Source organism: Grammomys surdaster, unplaced genomic scaffold (genome assembly GCF_004785775.1).
Source record: "Grammomys surdaster isolate TR1022 unplaced genomic scaffold, NIH_TR_1.0 125863, whole genome shotgun sequence".
Lineage (NCBI taxonomy): Eukaryota > Metazoa > Chordata > Mammalia > Rodentia > Muridae > Grammomys > Grammomys surdaster.
In genome coordinates, this window is record NW_021620689.1 from 3,335,904 (window position 1) to 3,353,693 (window position 17,790).

At 41.1% G+C, this 17,790-nt stretch overlaps 1 protein-coding gene across 3 annotated transcripts in view; it reads left to right on the forward strand.

Annotated features, from left to right (window-relative positions):
* Positions 1-17,790, forward strand: part of Macf1 (microtubule actin crosslinking factor 1) — a 211,707-nt gene that overhangs the window by 114,130 nt on the left and 79,787 nt on the right. For 2 of the 3 annotated variants that reach the window (XM_028790128.1, XM_028790129.1), the window contains 9 exons: positions 47-364; positions 2,340-2,506; positions 4,121-4,277; positions 6,687-6,804; positions 10,488-10,550; positions 11,360-11,601; positions 12,612-12,741; positions 14,116-14,315; positions 16,989-17,484. In XM_028790128.1, coding sequence (XP_028645961.1) covers positions 47-364; positions 2,340-2,506; positions 4,121-4,277; positions 6,687-6,804; positions 10,488-10,550; positions 11,360-11,601; positions 12,612-12,741; positions 14,116-14,315; positions 16,989-17,484 — 1,891 coding nt within the window. The remainder of the gene's footprint in view (positions 1-46; positions 365-2,339; positions 2,507-4,120; positions 4,278-6,686; positions 6,805-10,487; positions 10,551-11,359; positions 11,602-12,611; positions 12,742-14,115; positions 14,316-16,988; positions 17,485-17,790) is intronic. The other variant, XM_028790130.1, reaches the window with a different exon arrangement.

Below are 17,790 nucleotides of genomic sequence, written 5' to 3' on the forward strand. Positions count from 1 at the left end.
ACTAGCATAAGTAAGCCCCAACTGACAGACTTGCTCTTGATGACAGAAACTGAAGCAAGACATTGCTAGACAAAAGAGCAGCTTGGAAGCCACCCGTGAGATGGTCACTCGATTCATGGAGACAGCTGACAGCAGCTCAGCCTCAGTGCTGCAGGGCAAACTGGCAGAGCTGAACCAGCGCTGCCAACAGCTCCAACTCCAGCAGCAGGAAAAGGAGAGCAACCTAAAGAAGCTCCTGCCCCAGGCTGAGATGTTTGAGCAGCTCTCCAACAAGCTGCAGCAGTTCATGGAAAACAAAAGTCGACTGCTGGCCTCTGGGAACCAGCCAGATCAAGATATTGCACATTTCTCCCAGCAGATCCAGGTGAGGAGACATACCTGTCATCTTAGAATAAAAACAAGGGCAAGACAAAAAGTAGTATTTACCAAGCACACACAGTATTGGGAATGCTGGAAACTCTACCTGCATTATCTTAGAACTATGACCCCCAGCTTGTAAACAAAACAGTGTGGATTTCATCTTCACTTCTCATATACAAGGCTAATCTGAGATGAGCAGGTCCGTTCTACTCAGTGTAGCCACATGCAGGCTGATAGAGACTTCACCCTGACATGTGCTCTGATGGTTTCTTCTGTAAGATGGGGAGTGTATGGCAAAGCCATTTGCATTTCATTAGTCAAAGCCAGGTTTAAATACCCACAACTTTGAAAGATTGTGAAATAGTCTTTTAATATATCTAGAGGAGAAAGAACTGGTAGGTGAAAAGCATTGTCAACTACCACTAATAAAAACCGAGGAGGACAATTGCTGGGTCGTAGTGTTATGTACATACTTGAGTAAGTGGTGGCCAGTTTGAATTCCAGAGTGTCTAGATAGCCCACATTCCTGTACCTCACATACATTCTTACATTATTGCCATAAGTTTATTCAACTTACTTGTTTTATTTTTTACATCTCATTCATGGGAAAGAGGTTGTAAGTGGAGGGGTACTCAGAGGAGAGCTAGTGTGAGTCCTCTTTTTCCACCATGTGGTCTCAGGGGCTCAAACAGGTTATCAGGTTTTAAAACTTTTTCTGTTGCTGTGATAAAATACCATGACAAAGACAACTTATAGAAGGAAGAGTTTGTTTTGTCCTATGTGAGGTTACAGAGAGATAAGCACCTGTTGTCCAGGGATGGATGGCAGCGAGCAGTAGTCATGACGACTAGAACAAGTAGCAGAGCTTCCATCCTCAATCACAAGCATGATGCAGAGAGACAGAACTGGAAGCTGGTGAGGCCATAAGCTCTCAAAGATGACACTCAATGATGCATCTCCTCTAACAAAGCCATACCTCCTAAACTTACCCAAACAATGTCACCAACTGGCAACCCAGTGTTCAAATGCCTGAGCTATGAGGGACATTTTCCGTTGGAACTACCTCAGCAGGCTTGGGAGAAAGTCCCTATGCTGGCTCAGCCATTTCACCAGACCTACTCAAGTTTCTTTTTTCTGTCTTCTAAGTAGGATCTTACTGTTTTATTTTGGTTCCTAAATGCTTTTGTTTGTTTTGAATAATTTTAAACTTTGTAGTAAAGTAGGAATAGCCCAACAAATAACAGCATAGTCTTTCCTAGATTCACCAGTTGCTAATTATTTTATCTCTTTATAAAAATATCAGAGACAGCTTAATTATGAGCAAGATTCATTATTCTTTGTGATATGCGAAAGTTTCACCAAATTCAGTCAGTAGGATCCCCTTTAAGCTGTGTTCTTATGTCCTTTTGACATATCTCTATCAACATAGGAGTGCCTTCTTCCCATACTGAGATCAGTTTCTTGTTTGTTTGTTTTTGTTTTTTCCTCCAAGAATTCCTGTTTTGGTAGAGAATGACAGTTAGAGACCAAATTCTGGATGCTCGGTAAAGTAAATAAGCTGCTGGGACAACACTGTTGTGTCACAGATGGAAGGACTGTTGAAACTGTGCCGCTGTCTCTACCACAACACACATTAAATAGAATTGAAGTTTTATTGTTTTATTGTTTGTAAAGCTGAACACAAGTTTGCTTCTGCAACCTCAGAGCTCCTGTGGCGCTATGGGAGGCAGAGACAAGAGGATCCTTAAAGTTCATGGGCCAGCTAGCCTGGCATGTGCAGGAAGGAACAACAAAAAGAGTTTCTATCTCAAACAAGGTGGAAAGCAAAGACCTACAGTAAAGGTTGTCCTATAACCTCCACACACAAGAACCCACACACATACACCACCGTCACTACCACACCGTATACACACATGTGCACAGAAAGATTAAAAAGATAATGGGTCAGATCATTTAGTATATATATGTTTAATAAACAGGAACTGACTTTGGAAATGGAAGACCAAAAGGAGAACCTAGATACTCTTGAGCACCTAGTTACTGCATTGAGCTCTTCTGGCTTTGCACTGGACCTGTCTCAGCACCAAGACAAGATACAGAACCTTAAGAAGGATTTTACAGAACTGCAGAAGACACTTCAAGAGAGGTGAGTGCTCATCTGCATTGGTCATTGATAAAGAGCTATTCCCGTCTCTCTTAGAGTGAGACACTCTTTACTTCCTTACCATAAAAAGCAGTGTCCAGAACTCTGCTACTGACCCAAAAGACTGCCTCTTTAGGCAAGTTACCTAACGTGGTTGATGTTTATTGCTTTCCATTTCTAATTGATTCATCTCAGAATCAGGTCTGAGTGACCAAAAGCCCAGGTTACCTGAAGCAAACAGAACAAATTTGGGATTATAAGTAAGATTATAGCTGAATTTAAAATAAAGACAAAATCTAGAGACTTCCCAGGTATGATTATGAGTTATATATGTGTGCTAGAGAGATGACTCAGCAGTTAAGAGCACTTTCAGAAGACCTATGTTTGGTTGCTAGCACCCACCCTGTAATTTCAGGAGATCCAGTGCTCTCTTTGGCCTCCTAGGTCACATGGTGCACAAAATAGATAAGCAGGCACACGCATGTACACATGAATATCTTTTGGATAACATTAGCACATACAAGAATATATGACAAATGCGTACAGATTCTAATTTACTATTGCAAACTCATTATCCTCCACTAGAAGCCTCACGTGGATTTAAGACTAGGAATGAGACTTCTTATCTTGCTTTAGAAGCAATTGCAATATTGATTTAGCAGGCGGCCACCTTGATGACTAAAGGAAAACTGCTACTCAAACCAATACTTAGAGCCATGTGTGGTGGCACACACTTGTAATCCCAGCACTCGGATGGGGACAGAAGCATCAAACATTCTAAGCCAGACTTGGTTGCATATGTAACAACTGAGTTTGAAGCCAGCATAGGCTAGAAATGACCCTGACTCAGAAATAAATGAATACTTAGCAGTAGATTGAGTGACTTGGTTGAGGACAATGGCCTAGAGGGCTTTTTTCCTCCTCATTGTTGAAGCTACAGGAAGAACCAATCATCTAACTTTCTTCAGCCTTCAATTCAGCACTCAAGTCAGATTTTTTTTTTGTAAGTTCTCTGTGTGTGCCTGTGTGTGTGTGTGTGTGTGTATACAACTGCATGAGTTTATATGCAACACATACATACATATATATGTACATACATACGTACATACTTTTACACACACACACCCAGAAGCCAGAGGAAGGCTTCTGAAATGAGAATCAGGTGATTGTGAGCCACGATATAAATACTGGGAATCAAATCCAGGTCCTCTACTAAAGCAGTAAGCTGTTAACCATTGGCCCATCTCTCAGACCCTTGAGTTGAGTCTTGAAAGAGTCAAATACCTTTAATCTAACAGTTTGCTGGGTTGGAGAGCCAAAGCCAGCATTCTTTCCATTGTATCATAGTATCTAAATAGCAGGCTTCCTTTAGTTTTCTCACTTTCACTTTAGCCTAGAGTTAAGATTAAAGACTTCTTTCCCTAAAAATGTCCAAAGGTCAATGATTCTTGAATTTGATGCTTTTCTACATTGTATATACAGCCAAACTTACTATGGAGAGGAAGGGCTTTGTTAGAAATTAGTGCCTAGAGCCCCAGACTGAATCTACTTTTTAGTTCAAGTCTATTTTACAAACCTACTCTGATGAGTTTAAAAAAAAAAAATCTTTGTTCACAGAGAGAAAGATGCATCAACTTGCCAGGAGCAGCTGGATGAATTCCGGAAACTGATTAGAACCTTCCAGAAATGGCTGAAAGAAACTGAAGGGAATCTTCCACCTGCAGAGACTTTTGTGAGTGCTAAGGAATTAGAAAAGCAGATTGAACACTTGAAGGTAGGTAAACAATAAGGTCACCGGCAATCTGGCTAAACAGTGGTTTGAAAGTTTATACAAACTGAACTCCAGATATGATAGGGGGTGGCATGAAAAATCCAGTTTATGTGTCCACATCAGAATTCCTTTCTTGATGTGATTCCATATGCCCTACCCAGAACTGAGCACAGTAACATCTCCTGTTTCAAAACCGAAGTCAGGTGTGGTGGTACACATCTATAATCTCAAAACATGGAAAATAGAGGAAGGAGAAATCCTTGCCTCAGCTGAGCATTAAGTTTGAGCCAGCCTTGGCTACTTGAAACATAGTTTCCAAAAACCCACCACAGACTATTCTTAGATGCCTGTCATGATGTCATAGGAAATTTAAAATACATCATAAAAAGAATTGTTTAAGTCCATTTCTTGAGAAGCTTGCATTTTCATCTTGGGGCTAAGAATTATTACTCATGCTTGAGAATTAGACAGCTGCACATGAGCAACTGACCAGACATTGAGTCAGAAGACTGTTGGGGGAGGAAGTAGAACTCTGGCTCATCATGACAAACGCAGGCTTGAAAACAGCTTCATGGCAAGACCCAGGCTTCTGCTCTGACGCATACTCACGCAGCACTTCACTCTAAGTAACTCATTTCGCTCTCAAAAAAGCAAGCTGAAGCTAGAGCAGATGAAAGAGAAGAATTTGGTTACTTTTGCTGATAGAATAATTGAGAGAAGAAGAAGTTCTTCAACTTTATTAGTTCATAGAGCCCTTAGTGTTTTAAGTCTGAAACCTTAAACAATTAAGAGTGATTAATGACTGATTTAACAAGCAGTGACTGCCTGCCTGTAGTTTGAAGTGTGGTGCATGTGAGCTTGCTAGACATTAATGGTTCTTTGGCTTGTTCTGCTGCTGCTCTATAGGGTAGAAATAAAATCAAGCTAAGGCAGCTCTCAGTGGTCTCACAGAGCAAGTTGCTAAAGGCTAAGACACATCCCTGCTCTGGAATGATTAGTGCCCCATTTCTCTAGCAGGCTGTCATATCCTGGGGACTTAGCATTGCCTGGTCCTTTTCTCTTAGCCTGATGCTGTTATTTCCTAATGGCTTTCTGTGTGTGGTTGCTTGAGCTCTATTTATAACCCAACATAAGGGTCCCTTAATAACTGTACAGTGTAGTTTCCATATCTATACATTTCTTCTCTTTCTATACTTCTCTTTTGGGTTTTGTTTTTTTTTTTTTGGTTATTTTCTCTCTTCTTTCTCACACTTGCAAACCACTGCTTTAACTCAATGTTTTCCTCTCTCCTTGTCTCCTCTTGTGCTCTTAGAGTTCTAAGAGCTGACTAAACAAGTATGGCTGACTTATGAACACAGTCTGTCTTCCTTCCTCCCTTCCTTTCTTTCTTCTTTCTTCTTTCTTTCCTTCCCTTCCTCCTTCCCTCCCTCCCTCCTTCCTTCCTTCTTTCCTTCCTTCCTTCCTTCCTTCCTTCCTTCCTTCCTTCCTTCTTTCCTTCTTTCCTTCCTTTCTTCTTTCTTTCATGAGACAAAGTCTTACCATGCAGCTCTGGTTGGTCCAAGAATCAATGTGTCTACAGAACTCACAGAGTACCTCCTTCCTCTGGCTCCAAAGTACTAGAATTAAAGGCATCTCTATATCCAGGATGGAGATAGTTTCTTGTCAAAATGGTAAGAGGGTTGCTGGAAAGATGGTTGAGGAGTTCAGAGCTCTTGTTGTTCTTCAGGTGACCCAGGTTTGGTTTGTAGCACCTACGTGGCGTTTTACTACTATCTGTAACTCCAGTCCCAGGGGATCCATTCCCTTCTTCTGACCACTGCAGGCATCTGGCATGCACATGGAACATGTATATACATGCATACAAAACACTCATACACATAAAATAAAATGGTAGTAACTATGTCTATAACAGTTGTCTCGGGCTGGAGAGATGGTTCAGTGGTTAAGAGTACTGACTGCTGCCAGCAGTGGTGGCGCACGCCTTTAATCCCAGCACTTGGGAGGCAGAGGCAGGCAGATTTCCGAGTTCCAGGTCAGCCTGGTCCACAGAGTGAGTTCCAGGACAGCCAGGGCTACACAGAGAAACTCTGTCTCGAAAAACCAAGAAAGAAAGAAAAAGGAAGGGAGGGAGGGAGGGAGGGAGGAAGGAAGGAAGGAAGGAAGGAAGGAAGGAAGGAAGGAAGGAAGGAAGGAAGGAAGGACTGTTTTTTCACAGGTCCTGAGTTCAATTCCCAGAAACCACATGGTGGCTCAAAACCATCTGTAATGGGGTCTGATATGCTCTTGTATGTCTGAAGAGAGCAATGGTAAATAAATAAAATTAAAATAAAACAAAACAAAACAAAAAACTAGCTGTCTCTGCTGATGAGGGAAGCCCAGATGTTTCATTTAGCAGTCTGGCTCTTCTAACAGGGTCTTCTAGATGACTGGGCAAGTAAAGGAGTCCTAGTGGAAGAAGTTAACTCTAAGGGCACTTCCTTAGAAAGTCTCATCGTGGACATCACAGCACCTGATTCCCAAGCTAAGACCGGTGAGTATAAGGTCTTCAAAATGTAATGAAGGAGCCGGGCGGTGGGGGCGCACGCCTTTAATCCCAGCACTTGGGAGGCAGAGGCAGGCAGATTTCTGAGTTCGAGGCCAGCCTGGTCTGCAGAGTGAGTTCCAGGACAGCCAGGGCTATACAGAGAAACCCTGTCTCCGGGGGGGGGGGGAGGGAGGAATGAGGGGGGGTAATGAATGCATACACCATTCTTAGCTTGTGGCCTTTGGAGATGCCTTTTTGTTTAATTAAAGTAAAAATGAAAGCTGAGTATGGGAAGAAAGAAGATCCACAAAGCTGTATTTGCTTTCATTCTGATCTGTTTCTTACCATGCTGAACAGTGCTGCTCCATTTTGAAAAATTCTTCTTGTAAATATGTGAACTAGTGGGCCCACTTAGGGCTAACAGTGAATGTACAGTTAAATTTTTTATCTTGGGGAGTTTTTCTGTTTTGAGCATGTAAACGATATGGGTATGATACCATTTTTTAAGCCGTGGGTAGGTGTGAGTGTCTAGGGAGAACCTAGGTACTTGTGAGTCTACTGGTACATCAAAGGCTTGCACACTCCTTCAAAGAGAACATAAATGTTGTGCCCAGTTGCATGAATAATCTTTGGCCATACCAAATTTTTTAAGCAAAATCAGCATGAGTTCATAGTCCTTTATGTTAGTTGGAATCTTATATTTATTTGTATTATTTATATTTATTACCAGACTAAGTATACTACTAAAGACATTTAAATACCTAAGGAAAAGTTTGTTCTCTCTCTCTCTCTCTCTGTCTCTGTCTCTGCTTTTTTAGCACATGAACAACTTCTTTTCTTCAGTACTTTAAAGTTGATTTTATTTACTTATTTGTTGGCAGGTTTGGGGTTTTTTGTTTGTTTATATGTATGTACTGGTTTTTTTGTTTGATTGATTTTCAAGGCAGAGTTTCTCTGCTGTTCTGGAACTCACTTTATAGACCAGTCTGGCCTCAAATTCACAGAGATGGACCTATCTCTGTGCTGGGATCAAAGGTGTGCATCATAACACACAACACAGCACTCCCTTGTGACCTCTGTATACACACATAGGCCAGAACATACATGGATACATGCTATACATTCACACAGGAGATTTATAAATCCTTAAAAAATAATATCTTGGCCAAATATTGGATATTACAGATAAGAAAATTTCAGCATTTATTAGAATTGATCATTGTTTCTATTTTATATTAATCAATCTTGAGAATACCATTTCATGTAAATATGTAGCACTAAATGAGAAAGAGTGTATGTTGATGGCCATTTCAGAGATTGTTGAAAATTCTGACCTAATCCTAACTTGAAATTCATTGAATGAGCTAGGCAGTAGTGGCAAACATCTTTAATCCCAGCACTGGGATGGGGCTGGGGGACAATGGTAGAGTCTCTGGGTTTGAGGCACGCCTAGACTACAGAGCCAGTTCTAGAACAACCAGAGCTACAGAGAAACCTGTCTGGGAAAACAAAACAAAGCAAAAGAAGAAATTCATTGAATGATTTTTTTGTTGTTGTTTTTTGGTTCTTGGTTTTTGTTTGTTTGTTTTGTTTTTTTTGGGGGGGGGGGTTTGAGACAAGATCTCACTATGTAGCTCTGGCTGTTCTGGAGCTCACTTTGCAGACCATACTGGGAATGAACCCACGGACAGCCTCCTGCCCTGCCCTTGCCTCCAGAGTGCATGTGCTACCACACCCAGCTAATTGAATAGTTTTTGTTTAAGAAACTTCAATCAGCCTGACAGTGGTGTCACACGTCTTTAATCCCAGCAGAGACAGATGAATCTCTAAGTTCAAAGCCATCCTGGTCTACAGAGCAAGTTCTAGGACAGCTAGGGCTGTATAGAGAAACCCCAATATTAATAAACTGGCCACAGTGGCCCATGTCAATAATCCAAACTTTTTTGGGGGTTTGGAGGATCAGAAGGTAAAGGCCATCTTTTGCTGCATATTGAATTTACCTAGTATATATGAGTCTTGTCAGAGTGGGTGGGGAGGGAGAGATTGATTCAAGTCAAGAATTCAAAAAGCTGGATGGAGAGGTGGTTCAGTGGTTAAAAGCATTTAGGGCTCTTTCAGAGGACCAAGGCTAGATTCCCAGCAACACATAATGGTTTCTAACTGTATGTGTATTTATAGTTTCAGGGAATATGACATCTTCTGGCCTATAAAGGATTATATACATATGATACACACGTGCATGCAGGCAAAACACCCACATACATAAAATTAAAAATTTAAAAAAGAATTTCAGGGGCTGGAGAGGTAGCTCAGTGGTTAAGAGCACTGACTGCTCTTCCAGAAGTCCTGAGTTCAATTCCTAGCAACCACATGATGGCTCACAACCATCTGTAATGGGATCAGATGCCCTCTTCTGGTGTGTCTGAAGAGAGTGACAGTGTACTTACATATATAAATAAACAAACAAACAACAACAAAAACAACAAAAAATCGATAGTGTACTCAGATAGATAGATAGATAGATAGATAGATAGATAGATAGATAGATAAATAAGGATTTCGAATAGTTAAAATCTAACATTCAGAGCAACAACATGGCTCAGCAGGTGAAGGCACTTGCTGCTAACTGTGATGATCTGAGTTCAATACCTGGGATACATAATGAGAGACGCACCTCCAAGTTGTCTTCTAAGTAAGTTATACGCACACACAGACACGCATACACAAAATGCCCAAATAAATGTGGTGCTGGAGAGTTATGATTCTGTCCTTTCATCTCAGCATTGTGTCATGAATATTTCTGACTTTTATGTAATCTTAGTAACTTCATACCCTGATTTATATTTAACTTAGAAACTCCTCCAAATTAAAAGGAAGTCACTTGGGAAGAATAGAGGTGAAACTTTGGCTATTAAAAATAGGACCAAGAGCCCAAAGGCAAACTTTTAGAATGCTTATGAGCTGTATTTTCAGTGCTTATATCTGTTTTCTGGTAGAGGATGTAGAGCCAAAAGAGGTCATGAAGAAACAAAAGCCTCCTCCTATAGGAACAACTTAAGGCCTGGTGGTGGCGCACGCCTTTAATCCCAGCACTTGGGAGGCAGGCAGATTTCTGAGTTTGAGGCCAGCCTGATCTACAGAGTGAGTTCCAGGACAGCCAAGGCTACACAGAGAAACCCTGTCTTGAAAAATCAGGGAAAAAAAAAAAAGAAAGAAAGAAACAACTTAAGAAGGGCTTTCTAGTAACCAACCTTTTATGCTAATTGTGCTGCATGTTCACTGCTTTTACAATGACAGACTCTGATATTAAAGGTAATGTTTTAACTTGATTACAAATCCTCATTCTAAAATATGGCAGATACCACTCTAAAGACTTCATCGTTTTAATAATTCTTGCTTCACACAAATCAGAAAAGGTTTCACTGGAATCCAACTGAAGATTTAAGGTGAATTGTTATTTCTATAGAAAGAGTTACTAATCATTACTGTGGAGGAACTAAAACATAAGTGACACTTTGTTGTCTGACAGCTGAAGTGACCTGTCTCTTTCCATGAGTATGTTGTCTTGTGCTGTGTTAACTTTCCAATACCCAAGCTTAAGATGAGAGCCAGAGAAGAAAAATGCTGTGCCTATATGTATTCCTAACACGTTGGTCTTGCCCTGTTTGTCTCCCCGTCCTTCTGCTCAGGTTCCGTACTACCCCCTGTAGGAAGCTCTGTAGGCAGTGTAAATGGATACCACACCTGCAAAGGTGAGAACCGCATTTTAACAGTGCTTTCTTGTTGGCTGTGTTGAGACAATGTTCGTGTTTGCTATGTATGTGTTTCAATATGTGTGAAATAACAGCTACTAGATGGGACATGAGGGTAAATATCTGGAGAGAAGCAACTACAGTATTTCCCTGTTAGCTGGCTATAGGCTCAACAGGTTGGCATCCTAGAACTGAAGGTTCCAAGCAAGCATACTGTGTCACCAGATTAAGTCAATAAGGAAAGACCTGCAAGAAAGTACATGTGGATCTGTGAGTTATAAAGAAGCTATTCTAAAGCCAGATGTAGTGTTTTTGGTCTATAAGCCCAGCATGTGGAAGGTAGAGGCAAGAAGATTAGAAGTCCAGGCTTTGCTGGCCTTTGCTATATCAGACTGTCTCAAAACAAACATAAAGCTAGTCTAGCAGTAATCTTTCTCTGTCTCCTGGCTGAAATAGTCTCCAAACTGTTTCTCAGTAATTTGAAGAAGAGGGACCAGAAAAATGTTCAAAGTCGATTAATCCCAACAGTATGTTAAAGTTGACATCTAACTTCACCTCCTCACTTCTGTTAATGCCATATTTACTCAGCATTTTATGGCATTCATCTGTGTATAAAATTCCAAAGCCAGAAAGCAGATTAGTGTTATGTTTTATTTTTTACTTTGTTTATTTAAACAGGAACTTTGGAGGAAGGTAATCACTAATTGACTAGAAGAGTTAGGAGGGATGCTTGATCCTGACAGATCATTTAGGAGTGAAAAATGAAGGAGAGAGGGATCACCAATCTCATTGTTTTTCCATGCTACTAGACCTTACAGAGATTCAGTGTGACATGTCTGATGTAAATTCAAAGTATGAGAAACTGGGAGAAGCGCTGCGGGAACGCCAGGAAAGCCTTCAGACTGTCCTCAGCAGAATGGAGGAGGTTCAGAAAGAAGCGAGCTCTGTACTACAGTGGTTAGAATCAAAAGAAGAAGTTCTGAAAGCCATGGATGCCTCTTTGTCTCCAACCAAGACAGAAACAGTAAAAGCGCAAGCAGAATCTAACAAGGTACCACATGTGTTTCCCATGGGGAGCTGCACCTGAACAGGAGGGAAAGAGGTTCCTACAGGTTTTCATCCCCAGGCTAAGGTGTATGCTTGAATGGAATCTATTCTTGACTGAAATTGGTGGTATGTTTGCCCTCCAGAATTTTAACATACCTCATTCCAGTCTCTTTGAGAATTTTTGTTACCTATAAAATAAGAAGAAATTGTTACAATTCAGATTCAGGGGAAGGGGCATGTTTTCACAAAGAGGCTAGCCTCCCTCCTTTCCCCCCACATTATTAGCTCATTGAGAATTGAGTCTTATTTTCTATGTGGTACAAGGAGATAGCTAAGCTTTTCTTGTCCAGGCATTTTTGCAACTCTTAGGGGAACCTAAAAATTGTGGATACATATTTATTCTTAAGATGGAAATGTCTGGGGCAGGAGAGAAGCCTTAATGGTTAAGAGCACTTGATGCTCTTGCAGAAGACCCAGGTTCAGTTCCCAGCACCCACACCATCTATAACTCTGGCTCCATGGAATCCAACTCCCTCAGAAGGCTTCCTCTAGCACCAGGCACTCATGTGCTGCACACAAAAACAGCAGACAAATACTAATATGCATAATAATTTTAATGTTTAAAGTTCAATGTAGACTAGAGAAATTGTCAGAAAATATAAGAACATAGAAATTTTCTTCAAAATTTTTAATATCCCAGTTGATCATAGCATGTCAGGTCTCTTAACTACCAAAATACTGCCACCATCTTATTTGGAACTTCTGATTAGTAAGGAGTGATGGTCCTACTCAGTTGAGTTTCATTGATGTGTTGTACTTAAAAGAGCTCAGATTCCACCATTTTCATTTTAAAGTAAATTCTGAAGCAATACTTAAATCCATTAAGTTTGTGGAACAAGCTGCGGAACAATTGAGACCTCCGGCTCAGTCAGTCTTCCAAACGTCTACCACACACAAAGCTGTGTCTCTTGCCTAGAATCTCATGGCATATATGTTATACTTTTTTTTCCCTAGGCTTTCCTGGCTGAATTGGAACAGAATTCCCCTAAAATCCAGAAAGTAAAAGAAGCCCTGGCTGGATTACTGGGGACATATCCCAACTCACAAGAAGCAGAAAACTGGAAGAAAATGCAAGAGGACCTCAGTAAGTCATCACAGGGATATTTTATTCCTAAAATATCCAGTCTCTCGAGATGGCTCAGCAGTTAAGAACACTGGCTGTTCTTTAAGAGGACCTGAGTTCTGGTTCCCAGCACCCACATGGCAGCTCACAACTGTCAGTAACTCCAGTTCTAGGGTATAAAACACTCCCACACAGACACACATGCAGGCAAAACACCAATGCACATAAAATTAAAATAAATAATTTTAAAAAATCTTGTCTCCAAAGAAAATTGAAAATGTTAGTACACCCTAAAAAGCTAGAATTATTTTCAATTAACTTTTTTAAGGAAGCAAAAGGCCTATCTGTCTAGGACCAGATAATGACTTGAACAGGGGAAATTTTAGAAATTCAAGTCAAGAGAAATCTGGCTTTCTAGGACAAGTCAAGCTGATAGAGTCTACTCTGGTCAGAAGCTAAAGGGAGTATTGGGGATAAAAATGAAAGTGGGAAGTAGTGACCCAAACCTTGAATCCCAGCACTCAGGAGGGAGAGGTGAGTGCAAGGTGAAAGGAAGGAAGGAAGGAAGGAAGGAAGGAAGGAAGGAAGGAAGGAAGGAAGGAAGGAAGGAAGGAAGGAAGGAAGGAAAGAGAGAGGGTAGTATCTTTAATCCAGCACTTGATGATGGAAGCAAGTAGTTCTTTGTAAAGCTGAGCCAGCCTGGTCTGCATAGTGAGCTCTGTCCAGTCAGGGCTACATGGTGAGACCCTGTCTCAAAAACAAAACAACAACAACAACACCTGGACTTAGAAAGCTGGCTCAGTGGTTACAGGCACACACTGCACACACTGTTGCAGACTGGGGCCGTGACACCCACGTTGGTCAGCTCCCAACCTTCTGTAGCTCAGGCTCCATCACATCTGACTTCTGAAGAGCACTGCACTCGTGTGCCGATATCCACACACACACACATGCATAGTTAAAGTACAAAGGAAAGTGAGAAATAATCTGATAAAGAGATTTAATAATTTGTGTGTTCATGGTATTTAACTGCTCATAATATTAATGAATATTTGTAACAAATTTCTCAGAAAATGTTTATAATAACACTATAATATATGTAATTCATCTTATACAGAGCATGTTGGGGACAGGGAGGCTGCCATAGTTTCATTGCGTGTGGCTTCTTGTCACTACCAGTCTAATGTACACACAGAACTATTTGTGTTACTTTAGTTTTTAAATGTTTTTTTGTTTTTTTTTTCTCTTTGGTTTTTTGAGAGTTTTTAAATGTTTTTAAGGTTATTTTTAATTTTTTAAAATGTTAAATAATGGCTCTTGTCTCATTTCCTGTAGTATATAAGGAGTACAGCTTAGGGACCAAGCCAACTGCATTCTCTCATTTCCTCTCAACAGATTCTCGATGGGAAAAGGCCACCGAGGTTACTGTGGCTCGCCAAAAGCAGCTAGAGGAATCTGCAAGCCATCTGGCCTGCTTCCAGGCTGCAGAGTCCCAGCTCCGCCCTTGGCTAATGGAGAAGGAGCTGATGATGGGAGTTCTTGGTCCCCTGTCTATTGATCCCAACATGTTGAATGCCCAGAAGCAGCAGGTCCAGGTAAGCGAAGTTGACTAACGCCTAGAGCATTAATGACCCCCCACCCCAGACAAAGTTTACTTTTCCCAATTTGGTAAGATTGTATTTGTGAGATTTTATCAAGATGCCCATCAAGTAATAAACAGAACTCTTAACTCAATATCTTTAACAGGCAGTAAGGTCAATGAATTTTAAAATAGGGGAACGCTTCCTGAGTAAATTAAATTCATGCCTTACTTTTAATTCCCAGTAGTACGTGTACACATTACTTAATATATTTTGTATCTATCTGCAGCTGACTGAGTGGAAAAGTCTTGTCCAGTGCAAGCTTGCCTAGAGCCCTTGCTCTGTACCTGTCCCATTCTCCTTTCTGCCTTGTTCTTCAAGATCAGGTCTAAGAACAGTTTTTGAAGAAACCTTTTCTTTCAGCCTTACATGTGTCTTAGTCTACCTACAAATACTGTTCTAATCCAGTGTTAGTGGTTTTTTTTTGTTTAATTTTATTATTTTGTTTTATGTGTATGGATATTTTGCCTGCATTCATGTCTGTTCACCATATGTGTGCATATGTGTGCCTAGTGTCTATGGAGTGCAGAAGAGGATATCTGATTTCCTGAAACTGTAGTTACAGGTCATAAGCCACCATATGGCTGCTGGGAATTGAACTCGGGATCTCTGGAAGAGCAGTTAGTGCTCTTAACCACTGAACCATCTCTCCAAGCCCCTTGGTTGTTTTGTTTGTTTGTTTGTTGTTTTTAACTCTTAAAAATTCTGAGAATCTTAACCACTTCAGACCCCAAAATTATTGAGAATCTTACAGGGCTGTCTTGTATTTATTTACTGATATTTACTAATACTCTATCAAGTCAGTAATTTTAATATATATTCATTATTTAATTTTTAAATAATGCTAAAACCACCACTTTAATGTAAGTCCCACAATCAATCTGTTGTAATCATTGGGTAGACTCTGTAAATCCACACCAGATGTCCATGAAGGAATAAGAACTTGTTTTGTTGAGACAGGGTCTCACTCTGTAGTATAAGTTGACCTTGAATTTACTGTTTTGCCCAAGCAGGCCTCAGGTTTGTAGGTAATCCTCCTTTACCTTCCTGGATGATAGAGTGACTATAAGGATGTACTACAATGCCATGCCCGAATATGAAAGCAAGAACTTTAAAAAACAAAAACACCCTACTATTATGAAAATAGTTTTGATTCCCTGGGCTCTGAAGGGGCTAGGCTCTCTAACATACCCGTGAATCATCCTTTGAGAACTATAGCTTCTCCATTCTCTGTGAAAATGTAATCTATAGACTATGATATCAGAACAGCCTCCCAGTTGCTGACACAATTACATACAGTTTCCATACCTATGTATATTCAAAAGCTCAGTGTGTCTTGGCTACCTGTTAAATAGTCTAAGCTCTTGTTCAGTGTGGTGTGTCGGGCCTTTACAGCCTGGTCCTCTCCTGTTTTGCTAGTTTCATTTATTAGACACCCTTGCTAATCCCAGGCCCTCCCTGAGGCACCCTTCACTAGTCCTGCTCCCTGCTGTTTGGGGTATTCCTAGTCATTCTTTTTTAAGTGAAACAGAGATATGTGTGCCACCTACACACATGTGCAGGTCAGAGGACACCTTCAGAAGTTGGTTCTCATTTCCAAAATCTCTTGGATTCCAAGGATAGAACTCAAGTCATAGTCCTAGTGGCAAGCAGCTTTACCTGCTGAGCTCCCTCACTGGCCCATTGATTCGTTCTTCCTTGTGACAGCTGGGGTAGCTCTTTTCAGGGATAGCTTTTCTGATTCTGCTCTTTGGCCTGTTGTTTCTAGCCCACACTTAATCACTCCTCCCAGGCTTTCATGGCAGCAGGTTTCACACTCCTGCAGTGATTGATAATCTTCACCCTCATTATATTTTATTATGGTCCACTTTTTCACACCTGTTGTTTCTTGAGGCCATGTCTTATTTTGTGAAAATGTTGGGTATTTTCCATGGACTGCCTTGTTTGATTTTACAGCAGCTGAGACAGGAACTTTACTGTCCTCCTCATCTTTCTGAGGGAGCTAAGGTTCGAAGGTGTTTTGGAAGCTTTTTAAGGATAAACAGCTAGAGTAATGCAGCCAGGATTGGAGCACAGGCCCTTGGGCTGCAGCACTTGTAATTCTAATGTCTTTGGTGAGAGCAGCAGAGGCCAATAATAAATTCGTTAAAGGCATGGTGCTTGCTTTAATGATGGTCTTTCTCTAGCTGTATTGTATTACAGTGTTTGGATGATATATAATCATAGAATTCCAGTAAAGAAAGAAGATCAGAGGCTTGGAGAGCCTAAGTGACAAGCTTAGTACTCTGACGAACACAGGGAGCAATGTGTAAACTGTTTCAGAGGACTGATGTGAAGTGGCTGCTGAAGTTTAGCCCATTTTCTCAGTCTGTGATGACCACAGCCACCAATACTAAAACAAAAGTAGAGAAACTACAAGAGAAAAATAGGATCAGTGATTCTTTCAAAATAAAGCTGTATTAAGCAATTCTTAAAGATAGTGCTACATTATCTTAATAATCTGGTCCCTAGAGTTTTCTGGCTTATTTTCAAAATGGGGCTGGCACAGTCCAAACTCAGTTTTTGTTTTGACATTGCTTTTAGATGTCTTTTCTCTGTCTAAACATCTCTGTGTTATTTCTGTTCCAGTTTATGCTGAAGGAATTTGAAGCACGAAGGCAACAGCATGAGCAGCTAAACGAGGCAGCTCAGGGCATCCTAACAGGCCCTGGAGATGTATCTCCATCTGCCAACCAAGTACACAAAGATCTGCAAAGCATCAGTCAGAAGTGGGTTGAGCTCACTGACAAACTTAACTCCCGTTCCAGCCAAATTGACCAAGCTATTGTTAAAAGTACCCAATACCAAGACCTGCTCCAGGACTTATCAGAAAAGGTGAAAGCAGTTGGACAGCGACTGAGTGGCCAGTCAGCCATCAGCACCCAACCTGATGCTGTAAAGCAGCAGCTAGAGGAGACCAGTGAGATTCGGTCTGACTTGGGACAATTAGACAATGAGATTAAGGAGGCTCAGACGCTGTGCCAAGAACTCTCACTGCTCATTGGTGAGCAGTACCTCAAGGATGAGCTGAAGAAGCGTTTGGAGACAGTCGCCCTGCCGCTCCAAGGCTTAGAAGACCTTGCAGGTGAGCTGAAGTGAGAATAACAACAAAAGGAATGGCTAGGCAGACCAAGCATCTAGAATGACCCTTCCAGAGCTTCTTGGGGCTAGCGTAATGTTCACTTATCCTTCCTTCCAGTGACACTGAGAATTGAGTGGTTATTACACAGTAAGCGTTGGTGTGGATGGAACTTTACATGGCTCACCACAGAGCTGGAGATAAGGCTCTAATGCCACATCAGCTAGCCTGTAGACACCCCTCTGGCCATACCGATGGGGTGGAGTTACAGACACTTTTAACCGCAGCCCTCGCTTTCTCTGTGTTGCCGAT